The sequence below is a fragment of the Orcinus orca genome, chromosome 12, assembly GCF_937001465.1.
Source record: "Orcinus orca chromosome 12, mOrcOrc1.1, whole genome shotgun sequence".
In the NCBI taxonomy this organism is placed as follows: domain Eukaryota; kingdom Metazoa; phylum Chordata; class Mammalia; order Artiodactyla; family Delphinidae; genus Orcinus; species Orcinus orca.
In genome coordinates this window covers 24,630,285-24,651,543 of record NC_064570.1, presented here as the reverse complement: position 1 = coordinate 24,651,543, position 21,259 = coordinate 24,630,285, and the positions used below count along the sequence as shown (strand labels likewise).

Below are 21,259 nucleotides of genomic sequence, written 5' to 3'. Positions count from 1 at the left end.
GACTGTAAAATAAGTAATTTATGTTGTTGACTTACATAGAAAACAAATCTATCTGTGAGAGACCCTAACTAAAACATTTAATCTAAAATGAGGAGAAACTTCAAGAGTTAAAGCAAAATATACTATTTCAAAGTCAAGATTCACTTTAACATATACCTCTTCGGTTAAAATTTGAACATACTTTAAATGTAAATTCACAAGAATGATCATAAAAACCCACAGGGCATCAGAAAAGTCACGTTTTCCAAATGTCCTTATTTAAAAACTTTATAAATTAAATTCAGTAATTTGCTTTTAAAACTGTAATATAAATTTTAAAAAATATACAAGCACACACACACAGTACAAATATAATTGCAGAAAAAGTACTATGTTAAAAAAATAAGCAATTAACAAAAGAAACCTGAACTCAGAATGATTACCTGTGTATTTTGGTTTGATGCTAATCTAAAATATAACCTCCTAAACTAAGACACAACCCAGCAACAGCTTCCTTACCACTGCCAGTCCTTTTAAGTTCCATTTCCTGCATGTGGATTTTGCTTGGAGTCATACGAATGGGAACTGGATGAACAATAGCAGTATCCTACAGACAAATGGGAGGAAATACAGAATTTGTATTAAAAATGCCAAGCAGGTACCCTGAAATAACCAAAATTAAAAACACTTCAAAACCCGGTGGACAGAGTTCCTCATTCACACTAAGGCAAGCATGAAAATTAATTTTTTAAATAAAAGTTCCAGAATTATATTTAAAAAAAATCAAGTTTTCTGTATACGCCTAATAATCTGATTTGTTTTATAAAAAGTACATTTTAACTTTGAGTGATTAAAGATTTGAGAAGAAAACTGATCTTATAAAAATACAATTCAAGACAATATTCAAAGGCAAAGTGTGAAATGATCTGATGAAGTTATACAAATCTGAACCTTTGAGGTTAAAAGGAACTACTTTATGAGAACCCAAAGCCTAAGTAAAAGATTGAATTCATTTTCACTAAACTGCTCAAAAAATTTGACACTTTTCTTTTTCATATATAAGACAAAGTTAATGAGATGCCTGTCATATTGTAACAGTAGGCATGATACCTACATTCTATAGATTAGTTCTACAGAACTGTTTAAAATTCATGCATAAAACTTCCACAAAAGGAACCCATTTTTTTAAGAGTTAGGATAAGTAACACTCCTACTGTAACATTAATCCTTTCCTTAAACTTTTTCATGACTATATTACATCTGATAATTCTCAACATAAGGCATGAGCGGCAAGTCTAGTTAGAGGAGTAAAGGAACTGACAGAATAAACTTCTGAAAAGAGTATAAGGCAATGTATGGCAGCCTCTCCAAAAGGGAAGGAAGAGAGAAAGGTGCATCTGGGTAGCCAGGGAGGCCTGGCCCTGGGAGCTGAGATGCGCAGGGGAGGAACTAGAACGGGATCAAGCATTTGGCTTAACAGCAACAGACCAGCTAAAAAACATGCCTACAGGAGTTCAGCCCCTTCTACTAGGAGTCAGCTCGTATTTTGTATGTGCTGCTGCTAAAGACTGAACTTGAGATCCTTAAATTTCAAATATCTAGTAATGAGTTTAAATTTATCATTTAATGTGAAGGATAATGACCTTTCAATTTAAGTTGGACACTGTTTTGGTGACAGTATTAACACCACACCTCTGCAAGTTCTAGCATACCATCTCCTGTCTGACAGGTCTCCTTGGCTTATTCGCATAATCTCTAAATTCAACCCATTTATAACAAATGAATTCTTTACTGCAATTATACAGATAAATCCATTTACAGTAATTTCCTGTCCCTACGCCAGTGAGATTCTGGACAGGGTTATGTACTATTTAATAAACCTGAACTAACATTTCCCCTACAACTCTAAAGTTACAGTTATAAAACATAATAGATGGATAAAAGTTTAGATTTCTCACATAAGAATGAGTCATACACAGGAAATTATTAACAATACACTCAAGATGTTGTTTGTTATGTTTATGGTTATGAAAAACATGGCTTTAAGAATAACTACTATTTTCTTAACTTACAATTTTAATAGCAGAAATAACTGCTGAGAATCAGATTTTAACATTCTAAGGCAAGATTAAAGGAGAAAGCATGATAGATTCATGCTTATTCCAAACCCAAAGCACACTAAGAAAAAACAAGCAAGGAAAACTTATTAGATGCTTTAACTCATAATATTGATCTAATATATATTCTGTGTATATGTACATAGAGTCATATTTATAAAATTTGTAACAGATACATTAAGTAGCCTTTTCATATATTTCCAGTACAATAAAGGGAAGTCACAATAATGACCCCCCAAAAAGAAAATCATGAATGTTCTATTCATTCTCTAAATAATTTGCATAAGTTTCTGTACCAGCAAATCAATTTCCTATTGCATACTTCAGTCATATAACTAATTGTTGCTATGAGCCTGCAACAGCTTTAATCCAGTGGATCCTGCTACTAGTAGGACAAGGCAATTCCTGGAAGAGCTTTAACACAGATGACCAGGCCCAACCTCAGACTAGTGATCAGAAGCTCGGTCTGTGACTGTGACGTGCAGCAGAAGAGCGAGCTTTGACTTTAAGCATTTCAACACCCAGATGAAGAACCGTAAATGCCTGTAAGTCTCTGGGTCCTGAGCACAAGATGCCAAAGTAACACTTTCTCTGCTCCAAATTAGCATCCCCATATTTAAAAACAGAGAAAAAAGTAAAGAGACTGACTCACAAGCTCTGCTCACTTTCTTCTAACTATTCAAATCACCCAAAACCTTTAGGAAACCCATTCCTAAACACTCATGGCACACTTGTATCATATATTTAGGTACTTGATTTTATACATCTTTGTACTTTATTGAATATTCTATTGTGCTCAAATATCTACATTTTCTACTTGGCTTAAATCTTACTATCCTGTCTGTCTGAAACCAGCCCTGTCTACTTGCTATTCCTGTGTCACTTAGTTCAGGTGCTCATCATCTCACTCTCTTTTTTTTTTTTTACATCTTTATTGGAGTATAATTGCTTTACAATGGTGTGTTAGTTTCTCCTTTATAACAAAGTGAACCAGCTATACATATACACATATCCCCATATCTCCTCCCTCTTGCGTCTCCCTCCCTCCCACACTCCCTATCCCACCCCTCTAGGTGGTCACAAAGCACCGAGCTGATCTCCCTGTGCTATGCGGCTGCTTCCCACTAGCTATCTATTTTACGTTTGGTAGTGTATATATGTCCATGCCACTCTCTCACTTCGTCCCAGCTTACCCTTCCCCCTCCCCATGTCCTCAAGTCCATTCTCTAGTAGGTCTGTGTTTTTATTCCTGTCTTACCCCTAGGTTCTTCATGACATTTTTTCCCCTTAAATTCCATATATATGTGTTAGCATACGGTATGTGTCTTTCTCTTTCTGACTTACTTCACTCTGTGTGACAGACTCTAGGTCTATCCACCTCATTACAAATAGCTCAATTTCCTTTCTTTTTATGGCTGAGTAATATTCCATTGTATATATGTGCCACATCTTCTTTATCCATTCATCCGATGATGGACACTTAGGTTGTTTCCATCTCCAGGCTATTGTAAATAGAGCTGCAATGAACATTTTGGTACATGACTCTTTTTGAATTATGGTTTTCTCAGGGTATATGCCCAGTAGTGGGATTGCTAGGTCGTATGGTAGTTCTATTTGTAGTTTTTTAAGGAACCTCCATACTGTTCTCCATAGTGGCTGTACCAATTCACATTCCCATTGGCAGTGCAAGAGTGTTCCCTTTTCTCCACATCCTCTCCAGCATTTATTGTTTCTAGATTTTTTGATGATGGCCATTCTGACTGGTGTGAGATGATATCTCATTGTAGTTTTGATTTTCATTTCTCTAATGATTAATGATGTTGAGTATTCTTTCATGTGTTTGTTCACTCTCTCTTGATCCCAGCAGTCCTTCACATTGTTGCCTGAACGATCTTCCCCAGCTACCTCTTTGGCGCCCCCATCTTATCATGGTACTTCTTGTTAGCTCCCAGTTAAGTTCAGATCCTTGGTCTAGGAAACAAAGATCTTCCCAGTCAGGTTTCAGCCACACTCTTCAGCTCCCCATCACTCCCCCATACGTGTCTACCCTACACTCTCACTGCACTGAATTGCTGCTGCTCGTGACCTTCTGCTTGCAATGCCCTTGTCCACTTCTGCCAATTCACGGTTTCATTCAAAACTCATCATACAAACATACCCTCTTTTGTGAAAGCTTGCCCAAACACACTGGGCTGAGTTAGCCCACAGTTCTCTGCCCACAGTTTTGTTCACGGCTACATATGATAATTATCAAAGTCAGCATATTACAACCATCAGTTTATAATGATTAAGCTGTGGTCTACTTAAGACTGGACTTGTTTTTTGACATCTTGGTATTCCTAGAGAATAACACAGGCACCTGGAAGGGGGCTCCACCAAACCAACTGAGTTGGCTGGGCATAATCAGTGATCAAATGAACTCCCTTGTCATACCCTGAGTGAGTCAAACATTCTACAGCACTCAAGATCAGAGATAAGTCATGGCAGAGACCAGTGCACTGCACTTCTCGTCAGTCTAGAATTTCCTGGTGGAAACACATTCTACCAGAATAAGCAGTTCAACAAAAGTAATCAGGTTGCTGGAAATGAGATATCAGAAACTCAGTTTCATAACAATTCTGGGAGCCTAATAATTAACCATCTCAGTTTGCATGTGAGGTCACTGCCCTGGGTGATGGCTGTCTCTAAGTGCTACAGAGCAGTTTGGAGTCCTTCACAGACAAACTTTATTGAGCAATATCTACTTATCAAAATTTGGCTTTTAAAAATTATTCCATTAAGTGTTTCTGACACTGTAAGGTATGTTAAATTCATATCAGAACTGTAGTGTTCTTTTTCTCCTATGTGAGTCTCTTCTAATCTGAATGGACCTTATTTACTTACTTATAATCCTTATTTATATAAACCTTGCAAAGGATCATTTGGGAATGTGGCCACAGGCTGTGTTCTGTAGACTGGTAATATGTCAGGTAAGAATTAAATGAAGGTTAAGAAACTCAGACCCTCACTGAAAGCAGGGCATTGTACTAATTGAAAGTTTACAGTGAGATTATAGTTTGCTAGCGTAAAAGAAAAAAGATGTTTCTAGGTACCAGATTATAAATATTTAAGACTGTCAACTTTATCAAATTTAGAGGCCTAAACTCAAGTTTAAAATGTCAATTAACCATTTAAAACTTTCTTTCCTAGAGCCTCCTGCCATACTAGAAATAACAAAAGAAAGTATTATGCCATATCATTTAAACACTAGAGCTGGAATTCACAAATTTGGATATTATTTCCAAAAAGTTACAAGAATATCACTGTTATTAAGTCAACTATTTCCCTGCATTTCCTGCCAGTCATGAGTCAATTTAGTTTGCCTCCGAGTTCTAGATTTTTATATTTAATGTTCTTTTCTGGCCTGACAAAGATCATAATACTATGAATTATTACTCTGAATATCTCTTAAGGGTTAGAGAATAAAAGAGTCTCTACTGCTACATCCTTCCCTGTAAAATACTTTTATTAAGTACTTTAAATAAAATTAACTTGACTGTAAGTAGGAGATAAGAATAATATGGAGAAATGAAACTCAGAGCTAAAGTAAAACTTTCTTTTAGCTTATAGCACGTGTCACTTCCCAAGAAACTTTAATTACTGCTGCTAATAAGCAGTAAAAATTGTTAAGTGCTGCCTTTTTATTTCTCTCCTATTTTTCAGAGACTAAAAGCAAAGATTAATGTCCTCAAAGTAGTAAGGAAAGAGAAGGCCAAAGGCTCAGATAATCTACATATTAACTGGCCCCTGAATAATGAATAGATTATAAAATAGACACTTAAAACACTTCCATACATTATGTCTGAATTCAATATAACAGCATTCTCTGTATTTCAAACAGATATAAATTCTTTAAAATTATAAAACACACCAAAGAGCCATTAATTTAAAATGTTGAAGATGTACTATTATCTTTAAATGCCACTTCTCCCAAATCCATATTAAATAACAAGACTATTTTAACATTTAATTAATAAATGCTGGCTATCTTTGGTCAGAAACATCTAGAAAGAATGCCTTGTGGCACTTTCTCCAATTCTTTTCACTGAACTCATTTTTAAAAATCCTACCTTTACACTCTTCTTCCCTTCCTACTTACTTCCTCTTTTCTTTTTGAAAGGTACTTATTAGCATGTCCTTCTCTTTATAGGAAAAAATGAAAAATAAAAGAAAAGGCAGGAGTGAACAGTGAGAAGACTGTAATAGCTACAGTATAGAAGTTTTCAAATAACTTGAGGGACGGGTGGGGCATATATGAAGTTCAATCTATGGGACAGAATTTATTGTTTAAATCAGGATGTGAACTTTGTAGCATTTTCAAAGCAACACAGTGAACCACAGGAAGACAAGACAGAGCCTCCTCTGCACAATGGGAATCTTTGACCAACAGCACTATTGTTTTGCTGAACTTGATTCTCTTGTAACAGGACTCAACATACTAATTAAGTCAAAGCTGTACCATCTGGACTGTTAAAATAAAAGATGACACTGCATGTTTACATACATAGCACATGTTACATGATGTGTAAGCATACAAATAAAATAGTATTTACTGTCATTACACTGTAATAAGCAGTATATGTTTAATAAAACATACACTCAATTAGCAAATGAAAACAAGGTCAACTAAATCAACTGTCACAAAATGCTCCTTTAGACACATGTATCAGATTTTAAAAACATAGATTTCTCTCATTAAAATAACTAGAAAATACAAAGAATGGTAAAAAAAAAAAAGTTCTTTCCACCATTAAACACACAAAAATTGAAAAGCCTGCCACCATTTCCCTCTAAGCACTCCACTGAATCATGCATATCAGCTAAAAACCATAATGAATGAAAATTTGGGTTAATAAAATTAATTTCAAACAAGCAAGCTAAGTGATTGACTTACAGGATCAGCTGGTGCAATGTTAGAATCAAATTGGGTCAGAGTTTGTGAGCTTGAAGAGCGTTCACTAAATGTCTCCCACTGCTGAACAGACAGAGGAGAGACAAGTCAGCATGATGAGAAAGATGGAGTAAAAGATCACCGGAGAAGATTTAGCAAAGTAATTCAGAGGTTGCACTGCAAGTTGTGTTTCGTAGGCCTGACAAAATTCCGTAAGTTCTGTTTTTCCATAAACATTCTACATTATCTATGCTGGGTCATCTTGTAATGTAAAGTGAGCAGCTTCACGATCAAATGTACAGTAACAATTTATTGCAATCTCCATGGGAGAGATTCAAAGCCTTACAGAATTCAACTCAAAACACAATAAAGGAACAGAGTCTAAGTGGTATAAATGGTGACAAAAGAAAAATATAAAGGGGTTTGTCTTGACTAGAGAAAGAATAACTTCAAATCCTTCTTTTAAAATCCAAATGTTAATGCACTGATTTGGTGGTACTAATGAATTCTGAGTACCAAAGTTTTGGTCAAAACAAAGCAAGTCAGTGCGACTTGCCAGTGCGACCCCTGAAAGATGATTCTATTATGTATGTGCACATATTCTGTACATATGTATAGATATTTAATAAAATATAATTGAGATAAAATGCAAAGAATTCTGGAATTAATGTAAGTTTGAGCTTATGTCAATCTGTAGCAAGTCAACCCCTGTAATCAGCATTATGAACAGGGCCATGCCAGACCACAAGACAAAACTGCCAATCAGGCACCCACCTCCAACCCCATGCTAGAAAAATCAGAATGCGGCCACAATGAGAGCAAATCAAGCAACTGAGTATGTGTTATATATAGAAGATGTATTTTGATATGAAATACTACTCTTCTAAAAGAGGTACACAAATATCATACCTCAAATTAGGTGGAGTGATAAGTGATTATTAATTTTAGTAAATTCCATTTGAAGATCTTAGTAATAAACAGTATAGGATTTTATATCAAAATCATATTAAAATTATCATTAAAATTTGATTCTTAAGAATTACCAGTTATACGCTGAAGAAGGAAAAACATCTGCACATATACAATATATACACATGAATGTTTACACACAGACACACCTACTCCATTAACCAAAATCCTCTTTTTATAATTCAGTATAGAAAACTATACATTTTTATGCTTCAAAGTTCGACTTACTATTTAAAATAGTAATATTCAATTTGAGAAGACATGTAGACACTAAATGTTAGCAAATGAACACATTTATAAAAATTATCTACAGAAATGGCTAATGCAATCATTCAACAGCTTTCCCTAAAGATTAGTTTTGAAATCATAAAATTAAGATATACTAAGAAATAAGAGATGCATTCAGCGTGTTTCCTGAATAAAGAAAATCCACAGTGATTCACTTTTATCAAGGGACATCACTTCAGGGAACTGACTTACCAATACTTGTTAATGTAATTAGTTTCTTCAATAATTATTGTTGCATAGGTACAGAAGGAATTTTTAAAATCCTAATTATCTAACTATGGAGAAAAGTTTAGATGCAGAATATTTTTTCCAAAAAGAAGACATCTGTCTACCTATTTGGTGGCATGAGATTTTACTTGATTTTACAAGACTGTATGTAAGCTAGCTGGAGAGCAGAGAAACACTCTTATCTTTGTAACTTTAGTATAATGGTTAAGAGCACAGGCTCTGGAACCAGACGACTGGAATCCTAGTTACGCTGCACACCCTCAGGCAAGTTATCTAACCTGTGTTCCAGCTGTACCATCTGTAATGTGAGATTAATAATGCCTATGTCACAGGATTGTTATAAGGATGTAAAGAGTTAATATATGTAAAGAGCTTTTTGAACAGAACGGTTACATCAAAAGTGCTCAATATGTGTTACAGATTATTATTAGTGTTATCCCCTACAGTGCCTCATCCATATTTGCAAATGCTGAATAAATATTTGTTGAAAGAATATTAGTGCTTTGAGGTAGAAAATTAAAATATAATTTCCATATCCTAAGTAAATTAAAAAAAATAAATATTATTAAAATGTGTCAAAAATCAATGTTAGTTTTAGTAACATTTTGATTTTCCACACATAGTGCAAAAAACCAATTATGACATTCATGTCCTTATTAGCAAACACCACAAAATGAAACTCGGTAAGAAGATTTAAGAAGGGAAAATGCAACTGCTTAAATCAGATTTGAAAGGGATTTCCATTGCTAGTCTTTAATGATCACATGTGATTTTTACTTGGAATGAAGATGGGCTTTTGAACTGACATGCTTTAGAAAGAGTTGCTTTTATTTATGAACAGATATCAGTAAAAATAATCTTTTAATCTGATACTGCTTTTTTAAAAAAATGACAGAAATGAATAAAGGCAGCAAAAAACAGTGGTTTCAAGAACACTGAGACTATTCTCCATAAAGCCTCTCTACTAGCAAATTCTTTCAAGGCTTAAATCTTCCCTCCAGAAAAACACTTAAATAAATGGTTTTATATCTGACAGCATGACGGATGTATATTATAATGTCTCAGAAGCAGGTATCTGTGATTATGTCATAAAGCAGCAGCAAAGTACTTTAAACCTGCCAGTTACTTCTCTTGTTTTTCAGTTGTCCAAAATTAACTAGTGTCTCTTAAATCCAGTATTTTTCTGGCTTTAAAAGACACAGAAAGCACAGAAGCTTCAAGCACTATCTAAAAGTGATACAAAAGACTGTAAGGAAAAAAAATATAACTTGTTCACAAAGAAAAGTGCTCTAACAGGCTGAGCAGTGGTTTTCAATTGAAGTTCTACAGAGCATGAAGATTTAACAGAGGGGCCTCAGAGGGTGCTTTGTGGAGGCAGGGCCTCAGGTCCTCTTCCCTTATTCTAATCATAGTGGCCCTACTTTTATTGTTTTGTATAATGGAGTTCCAAAGTAATGGGGGGTGGTTCTCAAATTCTGTTTTCCACGCTGGGCTTGGTCTTACATAACATGGTCTTTAACCACTGCATTTAATAGGGTTAAATCATTCCATTTTGTATTAAATAAAATAAATTACTATGAATAGCCTGGAATGTAGAAAATACTTTTTTCATGTGGAAAGCTGGTTTAGTGGCTTCTCATATCACTTCCAATGCCAAGATTCCAAATCTATTATCCCAGGCCTTGCTTACAGGAATGAGAAGGCAGTGTGACACAGCAGGTATGCTAGCTGACTGAACGTCCAAAGGACCTGTGTTCAAATCTCAGCCCTTGTCGCTTACTGGCTGTAAGATATCTTGTCCAAGACATTTACCCTTTTGACTGTTAAGTTCATGCATCTGCCCCATCTAACCCACAGAGATTTAGTAGGAATGAATGGTGGGAACTAAATGATAGTATATACATATGAAAAAGTACTTTGAAAACCTCAGAGTCATATAATTACAAATATCTATCACAGTCACATTTGATATGGTCCCTCAACTATGCATGCATGCTGAAAGAGCTATATGCTGAAATTACCCTGCTCGGAACTTCTTACCTTAAAAAAGTGAATGTTAGTGAGAGAAAAGGGAAGCTTTGCTAACCTCACTGCTCTGATTCAGCTCAGGCCAAGTCTGGTTTAGTGACGGCATAGATGGAGACTTGCTTGGAGGTGCTTCTGCAGGAGAGCCTGAATAACCTACCTCACCTGGCTGATCCCCAACGTCTGAAATTTAAAAAAGAGAAATTCTCTATAAACAATATATTTTAGTTTAGGAATATTTACTCATAAAAACCTAACAGAAGGTTTTCACAAGCAGTAATTTATAATCTGAATTTCCTTTTCTCACGTTCCCAAAACAAACATCTTAACAATCAGACAATCAGGCAATACTTATTCCTGCAACTTACTGTCTACCTGAAACCAGAGTTTTCCATGAAAATAAAATCTGGTTAGAAATAAGTAGAAAAAGAGTGTTGTACATAGCAATGCAATAGGGCACATACTTTGAATCTAGTAGGGATGGATTTGTACCAGTTCCCAAAGTGTATTCCATGGAATATCAATCAGTAAGATATTTTTAAAAATTAGGTTTTCTATTCAAATAAATCTGGGAATACTAAAATTCCCTGTTGGAGTGTCCCCACGCACATCTGTATATCAAAGACTTGTCATGTTTAAATCAGTTTTTCCCAAATATAAACCTTTTTTTATCAGATAAAAATCCCTCAATATTCCCTTGGCATATACTTTGGGAACTGCTGATTTACACTATTCTCTCGAATTTTCTCTACAAGTCTTCCTTGTTACCAAGAAGCAGCATATATTTTCAAGGCAGACAGCAAAAGGAGAGAAAGAGCCCAGGCATGAGCAAAAAGCAAAGTCAATGAGCCCACACGAAACAAACTTTTATCGTTAGGCTCACTAGCATTTACAGACTTAACTGAGAGAGCTACAAATCCACGACAGGATTTCAAAGTGGTTTTTAAAGTATTATGTGATATCATGTTCTACTTTTAATTAGTTAAGGCTTCTCCAAGCTCTCAAATTGTAATTTAAAAACAGAAGGAATTTAATGGTAACTAAATTCTCATTCCAATCTTCCCAAATTTTACATGGCTTTGAATATAATCCCAGTCTGAAAATCACATTGATTGCCAAATTAATGGGGAGTACCTAATCTGTTTAGAACCTGTATCAAAAATATGACTCTAATATCTGTCACTATCTCATTGTTTGACCATGGGCAAGTTGAATAAAATAAATAGCACCTGAGTTTCTCCATCAGAAAGAAAGACATTTGCCATTAAATGTTAGTACTATACTTCAGATTCCTATATAGACAGCCATATAACAACTTAGCAATGTATAGGTTTTAACCTTCCAATCTATTCATAAGTAAATCCTTCACATTTTAGTGCCTAACACAGGACCTACCACATATTAGGCACTCAAATATTTATTGAATGAGTTACTTTTGTGTGTTCTTCATTTAAATTCATTCTCCTTTACCATTATTTTTCTAGAACCAAAATTAACTATTGATACTCTGAAGAAGTCTCAAAATTTTTCTTCACCTATTCTGTTACATGACTATCTCAAAATACCTCCCTTTTACTCACCCTGACATTATTTCTTTATAGTCATATCACACTGCAAGTTCTAATTTGTAGTCCAGCATCATATTTTGATAAATTTTTGTTTTCTAAGATCAAGCATTCTTGCTATTTCTTTCTTAATTCTATCTCTTTCTCAGTAAAAGTGCCAAAGTGATATAGAACAAATAAGAGGCAGAAATGCTTTATATAAGTTCTATGAAGACCTCTTAACACAATGCTCTTAGAGAAAAACTAATGAAAAAATTATTTATAATAAATAGTAGCAGCAAATTCCTCATGGAAATAGCTTGTGGTTTTCAGTGTGAACAAAAATCATGGACTTTTTTTCCTATGGTAACACAGGGAGATGAATTAGCCTAAGTTATTAAAGATGGTGGCGGAGCAGAGTCGCTCCCGGATGGACTCGCCGGTCTCAGCCTCTATGTTCGCCCCTGAGCCCAGCTCTCCAGGGGTGATTGCTGCCCGGCTCCACAGCAGCTTCAACTTGGACTGCAGCAAGGACGGCAAGGCGCTCGACGGCAAACTGGAGCTGGACCTCACCAGCAAGATGCTTCTAGTGAGCTCTACATCAGAGCAGTATGACAGCCTACTTTGGCAAATGTGGGAGAGGATGGACGAGGGATGCAGGGAGATCACATATGTCACTGGGCAGAGATCAGGAGACATGGGTTCGAGCCCTGGTCTGGGAAGATCCCACATGCTGCAGAGCAGCTAAGCCCGTGCGCCACAACTACTGAGCCTGCGCTCTAGAGCCCGCGAGCCACAACTACTGAGCCCACGTGCCACAACTACTGAAGCCCGCGCGCCTAGAGCCTGTGCTCCGCAACAAGAGAAGCCACCGCAATGAGAAGCCCGTGCACCGCAACAAAGAGTAACCCCTGCTCGCCACAACTAGAGAAAAGTCTGTGTGCAACAACGAAGACCCAACGCAGCCAAAAATAAATATAAAATAAATTTATTAAATTAAAACAAAAGGAAAGGGAATTAAAGAAAGAAGGATAATAGCTATAGATTTGATAGTTTACCGGAAGTGAAACTCTGTCAGAAGGATGGTGAATGAAGAAGCGTCTTTAAAAGATCTCCCAAAGCAGATATTAAGGAAAGGAAAAATAGAATAAAAATAGTATTAACTATAGGATGATTAATTTTTGAAAGAACCTATTTAAAAGTCATACTGTATTATTATTTAAGTTTCAAATGTCACCTTAAGGCAAACTGGGGCCCTGATTTGACTTGCCTGGACCTCTGTTCTCCTGTTAGTCTTCTACTGACAAATTTAGGGCCAGAATGTACACCATCCCCACTGCAGGGAAGTTCAGGTTTGGGATGGATTCTGGGTACCTCTTTGATTCACTAGTACCAAGCTGCAGTGGGTCCAGCCCCTTGAGGCTAACTAAGAACTGAAGTGTTTTTCACCCAAATAATTATACTTCATAGTCATTCTGATACAGTTATTTTCCTACAGTACCAGTTCTTAAACTGTGAACCGTGGACTCCTGGGAGTCCCCATGACACTGTTAGGGGGGTCTAAAACATCAAAATTATTTTGTAATAGTAATAATGCTTTTTCTCTGTGTTGGCATATGCACTGATGGTGCAAAAGCAATGGTGGGTAAAACTGCTAGCTTATTAGCAAGAATCAAGGCAGTGGCACCTAAATATATAGTGATTACTGCTACAATATAGCAGTCATTGTATTCTTTACCACCATGCATTCCAGTCAAAATATGTAAAAATAAATAAATCAATAAATATGCATGACAATTTCACTGAAGGGTGTTCACAATTAAGCAGTAAAAATTATTAATTTTATTAAATCTCACCCCTGGAAACACATTTTTAAAATATTCTGTGGCAAAATGGGAAACAAATATGAAGCACTTCTCCACATTAAAGTGCAACGGTTGTCTCAGTGTGATTCAGATGTCAGCTGAACAGGCCACTATTATTCTTGAAAGAACAGGTGATAAACTGTAATTATTCAGACATGGCTATTAGGCAGGGATTTTCTTGAAAATGGATTAAGTGACCCTGTTCCTTCAAGGAAAATAACAATTTTCAGTATTTGTTACTAATGACAAAGTTTGAGCTTTTAAGTGAAGATTAGAATTTTGGAAAATGTATATCCATGTCTATAAGCTCAAGAGCTTCCCAGTACTTCCTTGATAAGACAGGTTGTGATATTAACAAACACACTTTTTGATATTTTATAATAAAATGTCCCAACGTTTGAAAGAGCTGTACAACTCAATGAACCGATATTTTACAAATAATCAGCGCATTATGTTACAAAGCCGTGCATGGGTAAAAGATTCATTCAAAGTTCAAGACAGATCTATGTAACAGTACAAACAATTCATTAATATGGTTTCAGCTTTTACACTGCAATTAACCTTTAAGAAATTACTATTTGTTGAGTTTTGGTGCAATAGCAAAGAATATCCAAAATTATCTGAAAATAGTCCTCCCTTTTATTACGTGAGGCCAAATTTTCTTCATGTACTAAGGATTGGCATCCTTTTTCTGCAAAGGGCTAGCCAGTAAATATTTTAGGCTTTGCAGGCTATAAGGTCTCTGCTGCAACCACTCAACTGTGCTGCTGTCAAAAGCAGCTATAGGTAATTCACAAAGGAATGGGCTTGGCCGTGTTCCAATAAATTTTTATTTATGGATGCTGAAATTCAAATTTCATATATTTTCATGTGTAATAAATATTATTCTTTTTTGAAAACAAAAACCACTCTTTGCTTGCAGGTTACACAAAAACAGTCAGCAGACTGGATGTGGCCTCAGGGCTTGGTGTGCCAACACCTGATATACCTCAAACAAAGTAACACACTCATCAGATTGAATGCAGAATGCAGCTAGTTGAGATTCTAAGCTGTCTTCTATTAAACCAAATATGAAAGAGATTAGCATAAGTGTAAAACAATGCCACCTTTTTCACAATTTTTTTATTTTGGAGAATATGATTATTTTCCTAAAAATACCTATGCTAATATGTAAGGGGTATACTCTTGTTATTTTAAAATAAAGCAGTAAGTATTTAAAAAAAATGTTTCAGTTTTAATTTCTAATAGGGTTACTATTGACAGATGTAATCTACAAAAAGAAAGTCTTTTTGGGGGTCCACAAAAATATTTAAGAATGTAAAGGGGTCCCTAAGATGAGAAAGTTTGAAAAAAAATCACTGTCCTAGAAAACTCAAAAATTATCTCTGGAATAAATTAGCAAAATTACACATTGCTTCTTTCCTAACTTCATATATAGTACAACAAATGGCAGTAGAAAAGGAGCAAATTACCTATGTTCTAGAAACTAACAGTCATGAGTCTGGGAAGAGGCATTAGGTTTGTAAATAAACTACACTTCCTTCAACTTGGCTCCTTATAAATACTCCAACAAAGAGTTTCATAGCCGCCCACAAAAGTTAGTCTTTAAGACTGTATCCTTACGGAGGCAGGGGTGTAATTTTACTCTTACCTGATGCAGTGTTCCAACCTAGCCTCCTGCTGGAACACTGTGTCAACCCTGCCTCCCTCCTGAGGGTTCTGCTCTGCCCCTGACATCATCAGAGCATCAGGGCTGAAAAAGAAGAGCATGAGCCTAAATTATTTGTTAAAATCAACCCCAAAAGGGCTTTTATGCAAAAAGTATTTGCATGTATAAAAGTGTGCCTGGAAGGCACAACCCAGTGTGATCATACTGATGTACTGTCAATCTACATTTAAAAGTTAGTAATGATAGGGCTTCCCTGGTGGCGCAGTGGTTGAGAGTCCGCCTGCCAATGCAGGGGACGCGGGTTCCTGCCCCGGTCTGGGAAGATCCCACATGTCGCAGAGCGGCTGGTCCCATGAGACATGGCCGCTGAGCCTGTGCGTCCGGAGCCTGTGCTCCGCGACGGGAGAGGCCACAACAGTGAGAGGCCCGCGTACCGCAAAAAAAAAAAAAAAAAAAAAAGTTAGTAATGATAATACGAAAAGTGCAAACCTTATTTTCAGGATCGCACTAGAAAATAAAAACACTGTCCGTAGTTTTCATCCTTCTAGGCTCCACAGACCCTAAAAAGTTCCCAGATTCAGTTCAGTTCAGTGTACCTGCTGAACAACCTCTTTCTTAAAGAGAAAGAACCTGTTTCAGTTTCATTCTAGGTTTATAATCTACCGACCCCAAATTTCTCTCATTTTCCTAGTATTATACTCAATACACTAAAAAAACTGCTTCAAAATGACTGCCAGCTATTATCAATCTAATAGAAATATATATACTCCCTAAAGTCTTATGGTTTAAAACTTATTTTCTTTTCAAGTAGCAAAACAAACCTAGGAAGAATTCTTCAATCATGTAGGTTCAAGGTTTTAATTTCATTTATCAGCTTCATCTAAGCAAAAAGTAACTATATCTTTTATTTATTTGAGATGTGAATATTATTTGTACAAGAAAAAAACATTTAAAATTTAAAAAAAACAGGTGTGGATAAATTTTAAGTTTAAAAAAAACCCCTATAAATAGCACCTTTTTCATTCACACTTAAAAGACAGGGATAAGCAATGCATATGCAGAAAGAAATTAAAGACTTAATTTAAGATATGCTTTGTTTGCCTTGAATGATATTACATGGATCGAAAAAATAAGTTCTATTTCCAAAATTAATTCCACTTCTCCCCAATATTCCACAAAATGGAAACTCACTCAGTAAGCAGATTTTAAGAAGGACTATGTAGAAGTCTATTAGTTTTGAATTAAAGCCAAAGATTTTAAAAAAATGAATGTAAAAACATGTCTAACAAGGTTTGAAAACAATAAAACACTTACCCCAAATACTAATTAAATTGCATCTGTTGCCCTTTTTTCTTTTTTTGCAGTACTGATCAACATTTTATAGCAAATACCATTTGGCTCAGCTATTATACTTCAAAGAATATTACCCACAGATATACAGGAGGTTTCCATTATCTAAGTATAGCTACAAATGGAAAAAGCCCATTTAAAGTTAATCCACTTAAAATAAGGACTAAAATTTCATAAAGAGAAAAAACAACTAAACTGGGGCATTTTCTTCAAGACTTACACAGAAAATGAGTATAAAGAACAAACCATAAAAGATGTTAAAGATTTTGGGCGAAATTTGGTGGCAAAATTAATAAAAGCATGAATTCAGTCAGTGAACATTTACTGAGGACCTATAAGTAAATACAGTAAACAAAGATACAGTATTGAGCAAGAAGACAAGGCTCCCATTTATTTCCATGGAGTTCTCGTCCTAACAGAGCAAGACAGACATCCTTCACTTCATTTTGACTTTCACAACACAATCATAAAGAAAAAAGCTCATTTCTGCAAAAAATAATTAACGGTATCATTAAATATACCCAAGGACTCTTACTGAATCCACTGATATTTAAACCATAATCTTTTAAAGCCCCTATTGTGTCATTCTTGCAGAGGTTTTCTCCTTCAAGTATTAGCTAGCCTTGTTTGTCACTGTTTTTGCCAGGAATTTGAGGAGTTTAGTTATTTTGTCCAGTTTCACTAAATGGTGCACCTTTGCCAATATTTACAATTGTACTGATTCATCACCTCCAATACCCCACTATCTGAAAAGAAATGACACGAGTGTTAAGAATGTATACATATATGGGGTGGGGGGCTTGAGAATTAATTCCTTAGGTGTAAAGTTAATGATGAATATTAGTGCCTATTTTCATTTTCCTCTGCAACTAAAGGCACTTGGAGAGTAAATTTTCCAAAACAAAGATTCGAGGTTCTCTGTACAAAACAAAAATATATGTATCTTTTTTTTTGCAACACCAATTTAAAAGTAAAGCCAGGAAACTACCCGAAAATTCCATCAATAAGAAACTGGTTGAATTAAGGAACATTCACAAATTATGATAAAGAATGTGACAGCTCTATATGTAACAAAGTGCAGAGATGTACAACATTATTAGAAAAAAATCAAGGATGTACAGTGTGAATGCACTTGTGTAAAAACAGATAGCTGCATGTGTTACTTCTACAGGCTTTTATATGTTAAAATTTTCTGTGTGAACGCAAGAGAAACTATTAACATTGATTAACTCACATCAAGCTAGTCTCAAGTATGTATTTTTGGTAAACGACTGATAAATAAAAAGTCTGGATTTTAAAAATATTCATGTTAAAAGTACCACTAGGAGCTTGGGGACCTATGCTATCTATGCACCATATCAACAACAATGAAACACATGCTCAAGTTTACTGTACAAAGCAGCGATTATGGAGGAGGACACAGAATAGTGAACAAATTCCTTTACCTCTCTGAGCATCTCAAGCAGATACTACTGAGGTGCTCATGTGAGCAGTGTGGTGTGAAGACAGGAAACAGTTTTAAACAAGTGGTTCAGCCAACTTAGTCATTTCAAAAATGCGAACGCCTACTTATGTGTACTCAGTTTGCACCCTGCTAGGTGCTTAAACATGATGAACAAGACCAATCTGGTTACTATCTGCCCAGGAACCTCTAATCTAGTTTAAGAGAGACTGACCAAATAATCGCAAAAAAATATATGTAAAATTGAAACTGCGCTACAAAGATGATTCTTTGGAAATTGAGTTTAAGAGGTGGAGATTGAGTTTAAAATGTATAATAACTCAACGTGTTTTTTTTTTTTCTTTAAGATACAATTGTGGTAGGCTAGCAGGTCACCTTAATCTTTTTTTTTTTTTTAATAGAAGATAACCATTCCTAAGAGGGGGGAGGGATAAATTGGGAGATTGGGATTGACATATACACACTACTATATATAAAATAGATAACCAATAAGTACCTACTGAATAGCACAGGGAACTCCACTCAATACTCTGTAATGACCTATATGGAAAAAGAATCTAAAAAAAGAGTGGATATATGTCTATGTATAACTGATTCACTTTGCTGTACACCTGAGACTAACACAACATTGTAAGTCAACTATACTCCAATAAAAATTTTAAAAATTTAGAAAAAAAGAAGATAGCTATTCCTAGAAGATTACCATTCTTTCTTGAATTCAGCTTCAGAAAGCTTCCACAGATGAATTCTTGTATGTTTTCTTTTATAAGACAATGAAAGTTATTTACTCCAGCTGTCAAATTCAGTGATGTTCAATGTTAAATATTTTAATTCAGGTCTACACAAGTACTTCTACCTCTGGTCCTTGGTTGTTCTGTTTTATCTGGTATATTTAATCCTATAAATCTAATCAAATGACTTTGGAAAAAATACATATATATCCCACCTATGTTTGCATGCCTACAGAAAGCTTAGCTTGTTACTTCAAGCAACTGTAACTCAAGTCATCATTATTCATCATCTATTTTTCTGTGAGAGTTACTTAAATTGTAAATATAGAATACTTGTAGAGCTAATATTTTAATATGTCCCAACATCATAAAGTTAAAACAAATGACTGTTTTTCCAAAGACAGAAATGTTAAGGAAAAAACCCTACTTTAAAAATGGCACATATTTAGCATAATTTACTCAATAATTATTTACTAAGCTACTTAGTCCATGCCTGCAAGTGCTAGGTCCTGAGGATACTACAATGAATATGATACATTTCCTATTTTTTTAAGGCGCTCAGAGTGTAGTGGTAGAAAGAGGAAAAAAAGAACAGGATTCAGCATAATGTGTGCCATAATGAACAGCACATAGGATATGCTGTGCAAGATCAGAGAAGACAGAAACCACCTTTGCCTGTAAGGCACAAAGTCTCCACAGAAGGAATACTTATGATAAGTTCTCAGGTCAGCCAAAAGAAAGTGTTTGGGTGTGCCTCCTTTAACTGGGAACATCTAAAAACACAGCTATTTAAAAATGGTTTTTAAAGATACTGACTGAATCACAGTGTCACATGACAATTTCTATATTCAAAGGACTTTGTGTCATGAATCTCAGGCTTATGATAGGTAGGAGAAAGAAGATTAAATGGTTCTTCCCACCTCAAAATAGAACTCCAAATTTATCATTTATGAGTAGGCAAAGCAGATTTTAATCTAATACTGTGTGGTCAAAATGTTCACAATAAATTTGACTGGAAACCATATAATATTATGTTAGAATTGGAAAAAACCGAGTCTTTGACACCTTTAAAATTATAGTTAAAGCAATAGTTATAGAGACATGCAGGCAAAAAACCAGAGTGTCTCTTTGCTAAACAAATCTAACAGGTGTAAAAAGACAAATGCCCAGGAAAGAACTTGCATCATCAGCCTTAAAATTCCGTCAGTAGATCAACATGACAAAGAACCACACTTTATTTAAATTAAAGAAAGAAAACAAAGACTCTACTGACTACACGCAAAAGTCAGATTCACCTATCTGAATCCAATAGATAACAAGATCAGACAAGTCTCTAGAAAATGACATACAACAGAATAAGCTTGACTTATTTCTTGTATTAGTATGCTATCAGTTTTTAAAAAATTAAAGTCATAAAAAAACTCTACATACGAGCCCAATTTATAAATCAATGATGCAGCAAGTCTGCAGCTATCAAAATTGCTTCCCTTTTGGCTACTAGCAAAAAGCTAAATAAAGAAGTGATTTTTGTTTATTTCCTAATTAGGTAAACCAAAGAACTCTGAAGCAAAATTATCTAACAAAAACGCTTCGCTTTCAGCTCAAGTTAGAGGGTAACTGACGCCAAATAACTACCTGAAATGATCAGGCAAATCCCAGGATTCTCACAGGATAATGTTTCTAAAAAACTGAAATCAACAGTAAACTATTTAATCAACCTATTGGTTGATAAAAGGTCAGGATACAATTCAGGTCTTAAAATATGAATGGCAACAAATCCGCATTTCAGGTGGAGAAACAGAAGGAAAAAATAAGAGTAAATGGTTAGAACTTGCCCAAGGAAGGTCACAGAGTAAGTAGCAAAACTAGAAGCACACTCAGATTCTTAACTCCAAGGAGACTGTTCTCTTCCTGACAGTAATGACATGTATATGGTTCTTTCCGTAAAATTTAGACAGTGAAGTCAGATGACTTGCGTTTGAGTTAAACAGACGTTGCCCTTTTAAGAGCCAAATTTCGTTCTATCTTCTCTTTTTAAAAGCATAAAATTCCTTCCAACATAAAATACAAGAGAATTTAGATAGAAAAATTGTAAACAATAA

At 35.2% G+C, this 21,259-nt stretch overlaps 1 protein-coding gene across 12 annotated transcripts in view; it reads right to left on the bottom strand.

Moving 5' to 3' along the window:
• The window catches only part of REPS1 (RALBP1 associated Eps domain containing 1), a 73,863-nt gene that overhangs the window by 15,307 nt on the left and 37,297 nt on the right, over nt 1-21,259 (bottom strand). For 8 of the 12 annotated variants that reach the window (XR_004476983.2, XM_012536325.3, XM_004263769.4 and 5 more), the window contains exons 9-11: nt 10,598-10,719; nt 7,030-7,110; nt 499-586 (exon numbers count right to left, since the gene is read on the bottom strand). Coding sequence is in view for 11 of the 12 variants with exons in the window: in XM_012536325.3 (XP_012391779.1) it covers nt 499-586; nt 7,030-7,110; nt 10,598-10,719 (291 nt within the window). In the remaining variant the exon portion in view is untranslated. The remainder of the gene's footprint in view (nt 1-498; nt 587-7,029; nt 7,111-10,597; nt 10,720-21,259) is intronic. The other 4 variants (XM_012536317.3, XM_004263770.3, XM_012536320.3 and 1 more) reach the window with 2 other exon arrangements.